At 46.5% G+C, this 16,828-nt stretch overlaps 1 protein-coding gene across 1 annotated transcript; it reads left to right on the top strand.

The window, feature by feature from the left end:
- The first annotated feature begins 2,849 nt into the window (after positions 1–2,849).
- On the top strand, positions 2,850–16,733 carry LOC129833266 (xylosyltransferase 2-like). Its single transcript, XM_055897722.1, has 11 exons — positions 2,850–3,013; positions 7,624–8,155; positions 8,632–8,807; positions 10,120–10,322; positions 10,956–11,036; positions 11,731–11,947; positions 12,519–12,695; positions 12,830–13,086; positions 13,306–13,501; positions 13,774–14,107; positions 14,367–16,733. Exons 1-11 carry the CDS (start codon positions 2,882–2,884, stop codon positions 14,693–14,695), a joined length of 2,634 nt encoding a protein of 877 aa, XP_055753697.1. The 5' UTR covers positions 2,850–2,881; the 3' UTR covers positions 14,696–16,733.
- Positions 16,734–16,828: the final 95 nt, after the last annotated feature.

Genomic DNA, 16,828 nt, shown 5'->3' with positions numbered 1-16,828 from the left:
GGACTCGAACCAGGATCTCTAGTGCCACAGCTAGCAACTGTAATGCAGTGCCTTTGACCACTGTGCCACTCGGAGGCCCAGGCTCCCCATCATTACCACTCCTGTCACCATCATTATGCACATCAGCGCTCATTGGACTCCATTGCCTTGTTGATTGCCTCTCCCATATCTGTTTGTTCCTCGGTCAGATTCCCGTGTCAGCATTGATGTCTTTATTTTTCCCCTGTCCAGACGCTGTTCCTGTTCTGTTTCATGTCTGTTGTTATTAAATGTTCACCCCCTGTACTTGCTTCTTGTCTCCAGCGTTGATCCTCACAGAATGCTGACACCAACATGTGAAGTATCAGGGAGTTTTTGTTTTTGTTGGCAACGTCGGGTCCGGGTGCCGTCGCCGATGAAACCGGGGGTGTCTCAGCTGGCTTGTCGGGCTTCCACGCCTTAGCTGGCTCGAGAGGTTTTCTTGCCTTGGTTGGCTCGGCAGACGTCATGCCTCAGCCGTCTCGTCGGGCTCCCATGCCTAAGCCGGCCCATCGGGCTCACCCAGGTGGCGCCGGAGGGCGCCAGGCTGCCCATCGTTACGCACACCTGTCACCATCACGCTCATTGGACTCACCTGGCCTCCACTACCTTGTTGATTGCCCCTCCCATATCTGTTTGTTCCTCGGTCAGATCCCTGTGTCAGCATTGATGTCGTTATTTTTCCCCTGTCCAGACGCTGTTCCTGTTCTGTTTCATGTCCGTTGTTTATTCGTCTCCAGCGTCAATCCTCACATAATATTCAGGCCCTTTACTCAGTACTTTGTTGAAGCACCTTTGGCAGCGATTACAGCCTCGAGTCTTCTTGGGTATGACGCTACAAGTTTGGCACACCTGTATTTGGGGAATTTCTCCCATTCTTCTCTGCAGACCCTCTCAAGCTCTGTCAGGTTGGATGGGGAGTGTTGCTGCACAGCTATTTTCAGGTCTCTCCAGAGATGTTCAATCAGGTTCAAGTCCGGGCTCTGGCTGGGCCACTCAAGGACATTGAGAGACTTGTCCCGAAGCCACTCCTGTGTTGTCTTGGCTGTGTGCTTAGGGTAATAATCCCCACTTTACAATTGGCTCATTCATCCCCCTCCTCTCCCCTGTAACTATTCCCCAGGTCGTTGCTGCAAATGAGAACGTGTTCTCAGTCAACTTACCTGGTAAAATAACGGTAAAATAAAGAAATAAAAATAAAGGGTCGTTGTCCCGTTGGAAGGTGAACCTTTGCCCACAGTCTGAGGTCCTGAGCTCTCTGGAGCAGGATTTCATCAAGGATCTCTCTGTACTTTGCTCTGTTCATCTTTGCCTTGATCCTGTCTAGTCTACCTGCCGCTGAAAAACATCCCCACAGCATAATGATGCCACCACCATGCTTCACCGGAGGGATGGTGCCAGGTTTCTTCCAGATGTGACGCTTGGCATTCAAGCCAAAGAGTTCAATCTTGGTTTGATCAGACCAAAGAATCTTGTTTCTCATGGTCTGAGCGGCTTTAGGTGCCTTTTGGCAAACTCCAAGAGGGCTGTCATGTGCCTTTTACTGAGGAGTGGCTTCCGTCTGGCCACTCTACCATAAAGGCCTGATTGGTGGAGTGCTGCAGAGATGGTTGTCCTTCTGAAAGGTTCTCCCATCTCCACAGAGGAACTCTAGAGCTCTGTCAGAGTGACCATCTGGTTCTTGGTCACCTCCCTGACCAAGGCCCTTCACCCCCGATTGCTCAGTTTGGCCGGGCGGCCAGCTCTAGGAAGAGTCTTAGTGGTTCCAAACTTCTTCCATTTAAGAATGATGGAGGCCACTGTGTTCTTGGGGACCTTCAATGCTGCAGAATGTTTTTGGTACCCTTCCCCAGATCTGTGCCTCGACACAATCCTGTCTCGGAGCTCTACGGACAGTTCCTTCGGCCTCATGGCTTGGTTTTTGCTCTGACATGCACTGTCAACTGTGGGACCTTTATATAGACAGGTGTGTGCCTTTCCAAATCATGTCCAATCAATTGAATTTACCACAAGTGGACTCCAATCAAGTTGTAGAAACATCTCAAGGATGATCAATGGAAACAGGATGCACTGAGCTCAATTTCGAGTCTCATAGCAAAGGGTCTGAATACTTATGTAAATAAGGCATTTCTGTTTTTTATTTTTAATACATTTGCAAAAATGTCTAAACCTGTTTTCGCTTCGTCATTATGGGGTATTGTGTGTAGTTTGCTGAGGAACATGTTTTATTTAATCAATTTTAGAATAAGGCTGTAATGTAACAGAATTTGGAAAAAGTCAAGGGTTCTGAATACTTTCTGAAGGCACTGTAGCTAAAGATATGGCACTGAGCTGCTACAAGCTATAACAAAATGATAGAATCTGATTATCATTATAATTTAAAAAGGATCCATAATGATCATGCTAGTTCATAATCTAATAAACCATAAAAGGATTGACAAAACGTTTGTAGAAAGGACCGCACTTTTCATCCTTAAATGTAATTAGGAACATGCAAATAGCATTTTGTATTAACATTTAAATACATTCAATGCAATGTTATTACTAATGATGATATGCTTTAATTGTATTTGTTCTTTTTCACACAGGGTCTCTGATTATGTTCATCATATAAATGACACATTTTCTATAGAACTATCTAGCTGTAAACCTATAACATTATTGAAAACAAAAAAACAATGCTTTTAAACCATAATCAAACGTATTGTATAAGACTTAAACTCAGAATTAAACCAAAAATGTGCAATCAGTAGCCTGCCTACAACTTCTAACCTGAGGAAATGCAAGTCTATGACGTTGAGCGTTGTTCAGATTTGCTTCTCTCCTCCCCTAGCAAACGCTCATGTAAACTAGAATTGGAAAAATGGTGGCCAGCGTCAGAGTGCAGAAGCTCCTCCGACGATACAAACTAGCGATTGCCGCCGCGTTAACGATTCTTCTGATTCAAGGGCTAGTAGTATGGAGTCTGAGAAGTCTCGAAGAGGGCGAGGCGGAGGTAAGAAAGCTTAATTTGACTTTGTTTAGCTGGTTAAAATAAGATTTGGTCTCTGTAAAGCTGGTAGCGGTAGTTAGCAAGCTAGCGTGCAGTAACGTTACTATGCTAACGTAAACGTTAGCTAGCTGTTTCTAATACTCTGTAGCTAACTACAGTAAAGATACTGTAGTTAACCAAAGCTAGTTCATAGTAAGTTTATTCCGCTTATTATAGCTAGAATTGCACATTTAAACCAATTCGCTAGATAAACCACACCAGACTAGTGAATCACTTCTTTGGCCAACCTGTCTCCAGAATTCAGGTTCGACGTTTCCCGAGTGTAACGTTACTCATAAGAACTTGTGTATGAGGTCATTGTGTTGTAAACTGTAATCTGCCAACCAGCTAGCAAGCAAATATTTAAAAACAGGTCGCATTGTTTTGGCTCTCATTTCATTCTGTTGTGACTTGGCATGTCCTTGGATGAATGTAGATTGGTTCTGCGACTGTCACTTCAATTAGCATTGTGTGACTGTGTCGTGTAGTGATGAAGAGAACGGAAATACATGGCGAAGTTGATTATCGGGTTTGCCAACTGGATTAATAGATTCGGTGATTATTGAAAGTAGGTGTCAAGAAGACTAGCCAGTATAGTGTCAAGAAGGCTAGCCAGTATAATGTACATTTATGACATGCAACGAGTTGGAGCGAGCGTATGGAATGTGCGGTCGTGCTTCCCTCTGGCTCATCTTTACTTATCATCCTTGGACCAAGTTATCTGAGTTGGCTCATGGGTCCATTGCATACCATAGCCATCTTAGTCATTTACTCTCATAGTTTGAGTCACAATTTATTGGTCTTGATATAACCATAGTAATCGACTTGTATTTTTTCCAAGTATAAAACTACACCTGAACTATTTCTAGGTAAACAACACATTTAACCAATTTGGTCTATATTTTCTAAAGTACATTGAAATAGAGTGTCTGAACCGACCTGTAACATACTTATCCATGGGAATCTTTGCTCTCCAATCTCACATGCACACCTGGAACACTACTAGAGGCAGTGGCCTGGGACCTCCCATTTCTTCTTCAAATAAAGTCATTGTGAGCTGTCAACAGATTTAGCCCCGGGGACTTGCATTTAGTTATCATTTGAGGCATTGATACAGATTCCGCTTCAGGAATGTGTGCTGAAAGAGTCGGAAGTCCCGCTCTGCCTTTCATGATGTTACTTGTGTGTGCGTAACCCTCCAGACTGATCAAATCAAATGTTATTGGTCACATAAACATATTTAGCAGATGTTATTGCGGGTGTAGTGAAATGCTTGTGTTCCTAGCTCCAACAGTGCAGTAGTATCTAACAATTCACAACAATACACACATCTAAAAGAATGGAATTAAGAAATATATAAATATTAGGATGAGCAATGTCGGAGTGGCATTGCCTAAAATACAGTAGAATACAATATATACATATGAAATGAGTAAAACAGTATGTAAACATTATTAAAGTGACTAGTGGTCCATTATTAAAGTGACCACTGATTCCATGTGTTTGTATATAGGGCAGCAGCCTCAAAGGTGCAGGGTTGAATAACCGGGTGGTAACTGGCTAGTGCTATTTAACAGTCTGATGGCCTCGAGACTGAAAAATAGCTTCTGTCTCGGTCCCAGCTTTGATGCACCTGGATGGTAGCGTGGTGAACAGCCCGTGGCTCGGGTGATCACATAGAGCTGTCTCACTGAGCTGTGCATACCTGGAGGGAGAGGAAGCATCTAAGGAGGGGCCCAGAAGAGGTACTGTGCATAGGGTGGATAGGTTTGCTCTGGGACTCTTTGGACTCTGTGTCTGAACTGTGTTTCACTGGTGATGGTTTAAATCTATGTTATTTCATGGAGCAAACCCACTATTAGCCATTCCCTGCTTATTGTGTTTCTATGTTACGTCCTTCTCGCAATCAAGAATATGTTATTACTTGGACCAGTAGGAACATTACATAATCTGTCTGAATCAATAACAGCCAAGATGCAATGAATGCATTTCCCTTTGGACGGACACAGTGTAAACAGGAAATGTGACATGACATGAGATCCCTCTGAGAGCAGGATGTTCCCATTGTGACCTCTAGTAGATTGCTTTAAAACATATTACTCTCCATGTTCATTTCATGAGGATGCATCCAGCTCTTGCTATCACTTCAGTCCTGAGTCAGCCAGCCTAAACAAAGGCACATGTATACGCCCCCACCGCCCAATGGTGCAACATCATTTTGAATCTTATACCTACACCTGACATACTTTTTTGTTACGTAAATCATGTGATAAATTAGATAATTGGGAGGCTGGAGGAGGCATTTTTACAGTTCCCATGTGGCTCAGTTGGTAGAGCATGGTGCTTGAAACATCATGGTTGTGGGTTCAATTCCCATGGGGGAATAGTATGAAAAATGTATGCACTCACTACTGTAAGTCCCCCTGGATAAGAGTGTTTGCTAAATGACTGAAATAGGGAAAAAAAATAACACAATGGCAGTGGCCCTCCCTTTTTTGAGAGAGTGGGTATAGAGCTGGGGCCTATGTAGGGCTGAGTGATTGGACTGAATCCCTCTCTGCTCAGTGGCCTCGATGTAACTCACAACTGCTCTAATCAGAAGCTGGCTGCTTGCTGTGCATGTGTGAACACAACCACATGCATCTTATTATAGCCCCCACAGAAAAGGACTTGAGAAGAAGTGAAGAAAACCGCACACTCAATTCAGTCGTCCTCAGTCAGTGGCTTCATAAAGAGCTGCTGGGACGTGCTGGTCCGCTCTCCTCACATGGTGGTGATGGCAGTGATATGGCTTCAACTAATTAGAACAAAAAAAATTAAAGAAAAACCCGCCTTTGGGTTGAAGCATTTCTGACGTGAGGGCGTTAATTAAAAAGTGAAAAATAGGGAAAAGTTTAATTGAAATCGCTGTGTTTTTCTTCAATATAATAACATAACATTGCCCAGATAAGTCCACTTACAATTTGGTAGCAGTTGTGAACCACCAGTAGAGTAACAGTCTTTTAAAATATGGACTTTTCTCTCCAAACTCAACTCTTTTTTTTGGCCCTATGTGATGCTTTTCAATAGACTCCATGACGCAAAACACATTCAATGGGGCTGGGCTGTAATATCATTGTCGACAAATGCTTTTTTAAACTGGAACACCATTTGTGGTGCACTGGGTGATCAGTAGCTGTGTTGTTTGGATTGGCTACTGACTGGCACTGGGCTGGCTGACTGGCACTGGTCTGGCTGACTGGCACTGGTCTAGCTCCCTGTGCTGTCTGTCCCAGGCCATAGCCTCTGTTCCCACAGTCTGCTCTGGTCTGTCTCTGTGCCAGCGGCGTGTGGCGAGGGCCCACTCTGGGCCATGCCGTCTGAAAGGGGCAGGAAACGCACGGCCCACTCCCTGTTTTTCTATCCCCTCTCCGGGTGCATATTTTGAGGCCTTTCTGTACAATTCCAATAAGCTGTGATATTTTCCTGCCAGAAGTGAAAATAGCTGGGGGTTTGATGCTTTCGACGCATCCATTTGTGGAGGACCCATTTTTTTGCATTCCAATAAGAGTGTGGTGAGCAGTCCCCCCCCCCCCCCCCCCCCCCCCTATTTATTTCCACCAACCACCAGAAACACCCTTAGAGCAAGAAGAGTCATGATGGTTTTTTGTGTTGTGATTTGCTGGAGTTGCTCCGAATGAATGTGTCCCTGCCCCCCCCCCCCCCCCCCCCCCAAAAACACACACACACACACACATACACACATACACACACACACACACACACACACACACATACATACATACATACATACATACATACATACATCCCCTCCTCCCCAGGTAGCCCTGGTCCTAGTGATGGTGGAGGGCCATTGCTGTGCACTGTACAGTTGAAGCGGCAGGGGCTCAGGGCTGGGTGCCGAAGTGGGCAGCGCTGAGTGGTCCTTGGACTGCAGGGGTGGCTGCTGAAAAGGCCACTTGGCCCCTGGCCGACAGTGATCTTATTGGGCAGCTCAGAGCGTGGTAACCCTCCAGCTCCCCCTGCCTGCCTGCCTGTCGTTGCCCATTTACAAGCCTCACTAATTACACATCAGAGGACTTCTCTGTGTCTCACACACACATACACACACTCCCCTTAGTGGTCGGATAAGGACTCTCATTGTAGATGTCAGCATATGTCCAATTTCATGTGGTGTAACTGAATGTGTACGGTCCATGCATGCGCTGTGTGCTCTGTACTGTGCCCAGGGTCTGTCTGAGGTTTATTGAGGTCACTGCGGTGAATCACTGCCTTCATTACCCACCTGTATGTTGTGCCTTTTCTTAACTCTGTCTTTCCTTGATTACTTCAACAAAAGGCAGAGGCTAAAAATAACCCAGAGCAGAAAAAACACACACTGTAAACACATCTCGCCTCTGGTGCTCCTGCTCTGTTGTCAACTTGTTGTTTTGTTTGTTCTTCAAGGGTGAATCATCTCCTCATTTCACAAACACTATTCCTAATAATTTGATTGGCCCCAGTATGTTGTGTAGTGTATCGACAGGAAAGAAGGAGAATGAGAATCTTCTCTGTGCTAACTTTACCCCCCCCAGAGGAAAACACGGCGGTCTAAGCTACCTGACCACAACAGCCAGGACCCCAAAAGGGAGGTGGTGGCCTGGGAGAGAAAGAACGCCTTGTCTGTGAGGAGCGGGGCCCGATGGAGCAGCAGGCTGGAGAGTACGGGGGCCACGGCCGCCAGCGCCCTCCGGAGGGGCACCAAGCGCCGGGGGAAGCATACCATCAGGGTGAAGGTGCCCCTGGGCCAGGGGGTAGCAGTTGATGGCGTTCCCCCCCATGACCCCTCCAGCAGCCGTAACTTCACTGATACCCGGAGTGGAGGGGAGGGGGCGGCCAGACTACCCCCTCCAGTCATGCCAGGGGAACCGGGCAGCGTGGAGGGGGCGCCCCAAGCGCCCAGCAGCGACTTTGTACCCAAGTGTGACATCATGGGCAAGGACGCCCTGTCGGCCCTGCACCGCGCTGGCTCTCGGCAGTGCCGGCAGGAGATCGCCAACATTGTGTGCCAGCATCAGGCCGGGCAGCTCATGCCAAGGGCACTGCCTCAGTTCTGCCCGCTGCACGGTGAGACACACCCCTACCTAGCCATCATTCCTCTAGAGATCAGAGACTAACAGCACATCCAGACAGACCACACACTGCAGACTCTTAATGATCTATAGGATATTTTTTCTCCCTGGTACATTTTTCATTTGTGTCTTGAAGTGCCTCCCAAGACTAAATTTGTGCATGAATATTACAGGGGTTTGAGGACAATATATTTTCTATTATTGGACAGTTAATCAGTCCCATGTGTATCATCCAAATAATCTGTATGCAGAGACTCATTCCCATGATCCTCTCTCTCATCCTGTGTTGTGGCTGTATCTAGGCTATATCACAACCGGCCATGATTGGGTGTCCCATAGGGTGGCGCACAATTGGCCCAGCGTTGTCTGGGTTTGGCCGGGGTAGGCCGTCATTGTAAATAAGAATTTGTTCTTAACTGACTTGCCTAGTTAAATAAAGGTTACATTTTAAAAATGGTGTCCTCCTCCCAGGTTTTTCCAGCCCGGTCCAGACAGCTGATGAGCTGGACAATGACCTGTCCAAGGTGGAGAACCCGGTCAGGGTGGCCTTCGTCCTGGTGGTCCACGGCCGGGCCATCAGGCAGCTCAAACGCCTCATCAAAGCCATATACCACCGAGACCACTTCTACTACATTCACGTGGACAAGGTAACTACTGGCAGACATACACACTACTGTGATGGCTTCAAGAAGGATTTCATCTTGAATAAAATAAAAAAACGTTAACAAAAAAGCATTACTTAGTTTGAACTTCCCTAGATGCACCATAAAGTCTTATGGCTGGAAATTGTATTTTGTCATTGGGATGATCTGGTTTGGCTGGCTCAGTTGAGTGTTGAATTCAAGCAACTATCACGCAAAGGAGATAGAGGGGGTAAGATTAAGCTTATGCTTTATCGTACTCCGCATGTTCCTTGTTAGCTTATGAGTACGCCATGATATGTGAAATTGCTTCTCTGGTTCTCATATGCTGGCAGGGGCTCTAACCTGGAGGTTGTCGCTGACTCGTGCATGCTTGATGAGGTCACTGTTTTTCGTGTGTAGTAGAGTCTAAAATAACCCTCAAGTAAGGAAGTGTTTGGAGGATTAGACAGGATAGAGGGGTTTGTCTGGTTACTGTGGGAGCTTTAAGAGGTGGCTGTCTACACAGCTGCAGAGCCATCGAGCTCAGAGCAACAGTTTAACACTGCAGAAGGGAAAGCACTGATAAATGAGGAGTCAATGGGCTCCCACTGTCGAGACTACACTAGACGCTAAAGGCCCACCACCTTATCGCTCCTCTCACTGGGACGGGTAGGCAGGCGCCTTGAGGGATGGGGCAGGATGGAAAGCAGGTCAGGCTGTTCTGGAGTCCTTCCACCAGGCAGCCCTCCTCTCGCTCTCTGTCTCTGTACCAGCAGAGCAGGCCACTCTCTCCCTGTGTTAGCCTGGAGCTGGGCCCTGTCACAATACTTTCTACCTGCTCCTCTTCTCAAAGCAAGAATCTGATCTCTCAGGCCTGTTGTCACCCACCCTGCTGCAGTCCCCCCCATCCATCGTTCCCTCTGAATGATTAATCCTCTTCTTTACGGTTTGGAAGTAGCCTCTTAGCTGAGTTCTTCTTATTCTTTCTTCGTGTCCTGCTGCCAGAAGAACCTACAGCTATTTCATACCAGGAGATTTCTATGCACTTGCATGTTTTTGATTTAATGAGTATGTTTACATGCACACTAATATTTCAATATGAAACTGATTATGGCAGTAGGCAGATTGTTACCTTAAGGTGTTTACATGTACTAATAATTTGAAAGATTGATCAGAAAACCAGGTGGTTTAATCGGCGTATGCTTACTTTGATTTTGACCTTATGCCAATAAGTAAGGTGTTTACGTGAATAATGCATAATCTGCCAACTGCCATAATCAGTTTAATATCAGATTATTACTGTGCATGTAAACGTTCTGTCTCCTAACCCCCCCAGCGTTCCAACTACTTGCATCGGGAGGTGCAGCAGATTGCCCAGCAGTACCCCAATGTGCGTGCCACGCCCTGGCGCATGGTGACCATCTGGGGCGGTGCCAGCCTGCTGAAGGCCTACCTGCGCAGCATGCAGGACCTGCTCTCCATGCTGGACTGGAATTGGGACTTCTTCATCAACCTCAGTGCCACTGACTTCCCCACCAGGTCAGTGACCACAACACCACTGTCATATGATGGGCTTTGAAACTATTGTTTAATGTTTATGATGGTTAATTGACATATGTGTGATGAAGACTGTATTCCTCCTACCACACAACTCAGTCTGTTTAGAAGAAACATGCTCTGGATTTGTAGTTTTTCATCTGTGCCTGTCTGAGATTTTGCGATGTTTGATTCAATTATTCCGTTGACCTGCCGTGACTTTGACTCCTATAGCTACAAGATAAAGGAGAGCCACGGTTCCTTCTAGATGAAAGCCCATGCTGTCATGGACTGTTTTGGTCACTGATGCACAGAGACAGACTGCTAAATCGCCTCTTTCTTGTCAATCAGTTCTGGGGTGGATTTCTGAGGCACTTCTGAGCTGCTTCCAGAGCAGTGGCCAATCCTCCTGAACCATCCCAGGGTTTAAAAGGGGGAATAAATGCACACGGAGGAGCCGCCGCTGCCTCCCAAATCCTGCCGTCAGTGGCTAATTCCACCCATGGAAAGTCACCGTCCCCCCTTCCCTGCTCCTCGCACCACGCTCCAGTCAGCGTTTTATTCCCAACCTAATCCTCTCTTCTTTCCTTCACTCCTTTCTTTCTCTCTTCTCCTCGGCCTATCGCCTTCCGGCAGGACCAACGACGAACTGGTGGCTTTTCTGTCACAGCACAGAGACCAGAACTTCCTCAAGTCACATGGGCGGGAGAACGCGAGGTAGGGAGCTTAGTTAGGAAACCTCTGACTCACAGCCTCGTCAGTCTGTCTGACACACTTGGCTCTCACTGTTAGTGTCTGACACGGCTCACATCGGATGAGATTTTCCTCCACTGCTCTTCTCATCGAGCTTAGCTTCACTCAGTATGATGTAATGGTTAAGCTTTCATGTTGGAGAACAGGACTAAGATGTTGGAAAGGAATGATGATTGATGTAAAGCTTCTGTTTGATGTTTATTTTCCATATAATCAAGGACAGCTCTCTGACAAACTATTTAAGATCAGTTATTATTGCGGAAGTTAGGAAACAATGCAACAGGTTGTCAATGAACTTGCCTTGTAAACTAGGGGTTAGATAAATAACTCTTAATCACTGTCTTCCCTATGCTGTGTTAATTTTGGCAGCTATTTTAGATTTAGTCTTTTGACTAAAATAGCTTTAACTATTACTAAAATTACCAATTTGAGTAATTTCATCCTTCCTAGTTTTAGTTATCGGTTTAAAACTCTAGACTGAAGTGGCCGCCTGGTAGCTGTGTGTGTGGGAGGGCCAGGCAGATCAGCTCAATCAGAATGCGCAACTGAAAGATCAATGAGAATATTGCATTATATTATGCAACGGCATGCATATTTATGATTGGACAATCTTCTGTCAGTTGTTGTTGATGAAACGAACACTGCCTATGACCTCCAGGTTCATAAAGAAACAGGGTCTGGACCGGCTGTTCCATGAGTGTGACAACCACATGTGGCGGCTGGGTGAGCGGACCATCCCAGGTGGCCTGGAGGTGTCTGGGGGCTCTGACTGGTTCTCCCTCACCAGGCGCTTCGTAGAGTATGTCATCAACTCCCAGGATGAGCTGGTGGCGGGCCTGAAACAGTTCTACACCTACGCCCTGCTCCCCGCTGAGGTAATGGACAGGGGAAATGACAATGTGACTGCTTAAATCACAGCCTCTCTGGGCAGTAGAGGTGCTAGACTGAAGAGGGGGACACAGAGAGTTTAGCTGCCAGTTAAAGTGGGTTGGTTGAGGTCACCATGGCCTTTTTATATTTTTATTTATTAATATATTTTATTTGCCTTCACCTCCCTTATCTCACCTCACTTGCTCACATTGTATATAGACTTATTTTTCACTGTATTATTGACTGTATGTTTGTTTTACTCCATGTGTAACTATGTGTTGTTGTATGTGTCAAACTGCTTTGCTTTATCTTGGCCAGGTCGCAATTGTAAATGAGAACGTGTTCTCAATTTGCCTACCTGGTTAAATAAAGGTGAAATAAATAAATAAAATAAAAATATCTTAATATTGAATGTTGTACACGAGTCAAAAGTATTCATTTTATGATTTGAAACATGTCTGGATTGTCTTCATTGTTCAGGAATCCCTGTGGAGATGGTGAAATGTTGCAATTCTATTTACAGTAAATGTCACATCCCGGTGTTTGAAATATTAATATAATCCCGCTTTGTTCCAGTCCTTCTTCCACACAGTGCTGGGGAACAGTCACATGTGTGACTCTCTGGTGGACAACAACCTGCGTGTTACCAACTGGAACAGGAAGCTGGGCTGTAAGTGCCAGTACAAACACATAGTGGACTGGTGCGGCTGCTCTCCCAACGACTTCAAACCACAGGACCTCGTCAGGATACAGGTCAGCCAGCCAGCCAGCAGAGGGCACTGTTGTACCTATCATGAGAGTTCAAATTCAGTGTCCTTAACGGCTGCACTCCTCAGCCAACAAGTGTAGTATTTAACCTTGATTCTCATGTGTCCATTCCCCCACAGCAACTGACCCGGCCCACATTCTTTGCCCGAAAGTTTGAGTCCACGGTGAACCAAGAGGCTATAGACATCCTGGACACCCACCTGTATGGACACTACGCCCCAGGGACGGTGGCCATCAAGGCCTACTGGGAGAGCCTGTTTGAGCTGGTGGACGGGGTGGGCTCCCTCAGTGACGTGGCCCTCACGGCCTACTCTTCCTTCTTCCGCCTGGGCCTCAGGAGCCTGGATAGCAGCCAGACCAGCCTGGAGACCTGCAGGTGAGGCCCTGCCCTGAATACTACAATTCTTCCAAATGGTAGATTCAGAGTGGAAGATTTCACTATTACTTAGACTAGTTGAGACTCAATAGATTGATTTCTCCAAAAGAAGGACAACTTACGTCTGGGTTTAATTATTGATGAACACACTAAAAAGATATCTCAATTTATTTGACCATCTCATATTGTCTATTCAAATCTCTTCCTCCTTTTGTGCAGGTATGAGCCAATAGGCTACCCAGTGTCGGTGCACCTGTATTTCTACGACGAGCGTTTCCAGGGCTACTTGGTCCGTCAGGAGGTGCAGAAGGTGGGGTCAAGGGTCAGGGAAACGGTGGAGGTGTGGGCCGTGCCTCAGGCCACCATGCAGCTGGAGAACAACCTCAGGGAGTTTGAGAGGCTCAAGAACCTGGAGGTGGGTGGAAGCTGAGATACATATGTCTATCTGTATTTCTATGGGTATTGTGTACAGTCAAGGCTGATGCAGTTTAGATAGTGGTGTATGACAAGGGCTGAGACTACGGGTGAACAAGTTTGTGGACCTAGTTTGATGTTGAAATACCAGTACATACTGTAGACTAGATGTTGGATACAAATGAGCAAGTTAGAATACCAATAGGACAACAAGGATGCAAGACTGCCCTACCACATTGATGTGAAATGTCTGTGCTTATGTTTCCCCCTCAGGTGGGCACAGAGTGGGACCCCAAGGAGAGAATCTTCCGGAACTTCGGCGGTGTGATCGGGCCGCTGGACGAGCTGGTGGCAGTACAGAAATGGGTTCGGGGGCCCAACCTCACTGCCACCATTGTGTGGATCGACCCCGCCCAGACGGTGGCGGCGTCTTATGACATCAGTGTGGATGTGGACACAGAGTACACACAGTACAAGCCCCCGCTGCAGCGGCCGCTCCGCCCCGGGGCCTGGACAGTCAGGGTGCTGAGGCTGTGGGAGCGCGTGGCTGAGGCTCGCTTCCTCGTCATGCCCCTGGCCTTCAAAGGACGAGAGCCACTACGCCAAGGTGAGCCTGGTGGTTTGAGGGTCTGGTAGTTCATTACTTTTTTACCAGGAAGTGAAGTGGTTCCAAGGGGAGTGTAGTTCAGGGTAGTTTGCCCCTTTGGTGTTCTGTTTGATTCAGTGCAGCCATTCAGCCTCCGTATTCAAGTCACTGGAAGACTCTCAGTATGTATTTATGTATCAGATGAGGATGTTGCGAGCTGATCCCTAACAATCCTCTCTCCTTCCCTTTCCTCCTCTCTCTGCCACCCTGCCTGATCCAGAGGAGGACAGCTGGCTGCACGCGGGGCCACCAGGCAACCTGTACCTGGAGCAGGGCTTCCAGCAGCTGAGATCTGTTCTGAAGCTTCCCCCACAGGAGCCCGCCCTGCAGGAGGCCCAGCAGAGGGCCCAGCTGGTGGGCAAGCCCCTGGAAGCCTGGGTGGACCGCACCGTGGGGGCCTTCTGGGTGACCGGGGACCTGTGCTCCACCCTGCCCTCCCCGGGCCCCTGCCCTTCCCTTGGCCCCTGTACCAAGTCCACCTGGAGCTCCCTCGCCCCAGACCCTAAGTCAGAACTTGGCCCTGTCAAAGGTGACGGCCGGATCAGGTAGCCCCCCGGACAGGAGGCATGCTGGACTACGGGAGAGGGGATTATATGTGAGCCCTGAGAAGAGAGAGAAGGATGTGTGAGCTCAGAAGAGGGGAGGATATGTGGGGTCTGGTCTCAAAGGCTAACTCATAAGGCACATAAATAGACACGGCTTCTCCCTACATACGCTGAGGAGTGGCTATGCTCTCAGTTTAGAGGCTACATGCCCTTTTCAGAGGAGATGCGTGCTGGAAATTTGCACATGAAGACTGCAAGGTTTTTTTGTGTTCGAACGTCATTGGTCGTTACATGGACAATTTCTGTTATGTTATCGGTTTGCATATAAGTCTTCATTCAGGGTCTGTGTGTAGAACTTTGGAAAGAGGAGAACCCCACCCGCATATGTTTGAACTCTGTTCAATGCACAGTTTTCTTCTGCTTTAAGGAATTTAAAGCAGTGGCCAACATTTTGACAGTGGCTAAATGCTGTGTTGTATTGTTGTCAGAGGGCAGTGGGTCCTCTGGACTAGTATCTTCATGCTTATTTTCAAGCATTATTATCAGAACAGCAGCAGCAGATGGGGGAAGTGCACTTTACTGTAAGACTAAGGTTACACAGGACAGGGTCGATCATTTGTTGGAGCTTAAAAGATCAAGGTGGAGGTCGTCACAATGGTGACATGGCATCCTCTTCACTTACATGTCTTTTGTATAAAAGTGCTGCTAGAATGTTGCGACGTCACTATCATATCACTTATCTGACCCAGCTGGCTCACGTGGAGGAGGAGGAATCATGTTCTGAGTTACCAGCTGGGAGACAACACAGTTAACGTTGGGAGAGAGTCCTCGTCTCTCATGAGTTCTGTTTACTGTGACACATCATGTTTGTTTGTTTCTTGACCATTGAGATGTGAAATGTCTTTGTTGTCCACGAACACTGCAAAGCAATGCCACCGGGGGTTTTGTGTGTCAGAGGAAGTGCCTAACTGATGTGGGTAGTATTCTAGGCTACAGTGGCCTGGCTCTCCAGTGTGGCATCATATTCACAGTGGACTACATCGCTTCAATGGGTCTAGTCACAGTTATGCTATATAGGCCTAGCTAGAGCCATATATTTAGAGTTTGGCAAACTTTTAGAATATTGAATAGTGTTCTAATACTAGACAGTCATGCAAATACATCATAATGCAGAAACCTCGTTGGCCCAACTCTCTAAATACATGGCTCTGGGCTAGCTGCCTCTTCTGTATCAGTGTATATGCAGCGCAGTACTGTCCATGTGGTCTATGCTCTGTATGCCAACAAAGTGAACACTCTTCTGTCATCTACCTACCACTTTTTAATGTTACTGGTTGTCCATAAGCATTTCTACAACAATGAAACTCCCGTCCAAGACGGGTCAACATGACTATTTCACGGTCTGGTTAAGAAATCGAACCTGCCTTTCCTTTGTTAATATGAACTGTTTTTAATAGGAGAATAGCTTCTAGACGTGCACTTATTTCCTTTTTAGACAATTCTGAAACCCTTCCCTATACCTTTGTTTTTAATTGTAATGTTTTAAAACTAAACTGGCTGGAACTCCTACTTTTCTTGTTGTTTTTTTCAGTCTCTGCCACTGAGTTTACAAGTGACCTTGTTTCCCTTGCACACTTGCTTCAGTGAAGCTTCCATTTAACAGAAAGAATAGCAGAGCACTGTTTAGTGTAAATGGAATAGGTTATTCATATTTTAGTCTTTGAGAAATCTAAATTTGTCGATCCATTCAATATCAACCCCTCTGTCAAACTATTGAGAACCACTTCTTGTATTATTATTTTTTGGATACATCACACTTCATTCAATGTCACTTCCGTCCATGCTGTATCACCCCACAGCCCACTCATGACTCACTCTGATGATGATGACATAGTGGCACTGGCTCCCTGACTGAGGCATGACAGTGCTGGACTGGAGAGGGGAGTGCTGGCCAATCACAGAACGCCTCTGGTAAAACATGGCAACAGGTTGACTGGTGGCACAATAACAAAAAACAAACGAATAAAAAACATCTAATCTTGTCCAGTCTTGCTTTTTTGGGGTATTTCGTTTTTGACTAGTTGATTGAATTAAAATAGCTGAATGAAATGTATTTTGCTAGTGAGTAATATCAATG

The sequence above is a fragment of the Salvelinus fontinalis genome, chromosome 34, assembly GCF_029448725.1.
Source record: "Salvelinus fontinalis isolate EN_2023a chromosome 34, ASM2944872v1, whole genome shotgun sequence".
Classification (NCBI taxonomy): Eukaryota; Metazoa; Chordata; class Actinopteri; order Salmoniformes; family Salmonidae; genus Salvelinus; species Salvelinus fontinalis.
Note: the sequence above shows the minus strand (reverse complement) of the source record. Positions and strands in the feature narration are given on the sequence as shown.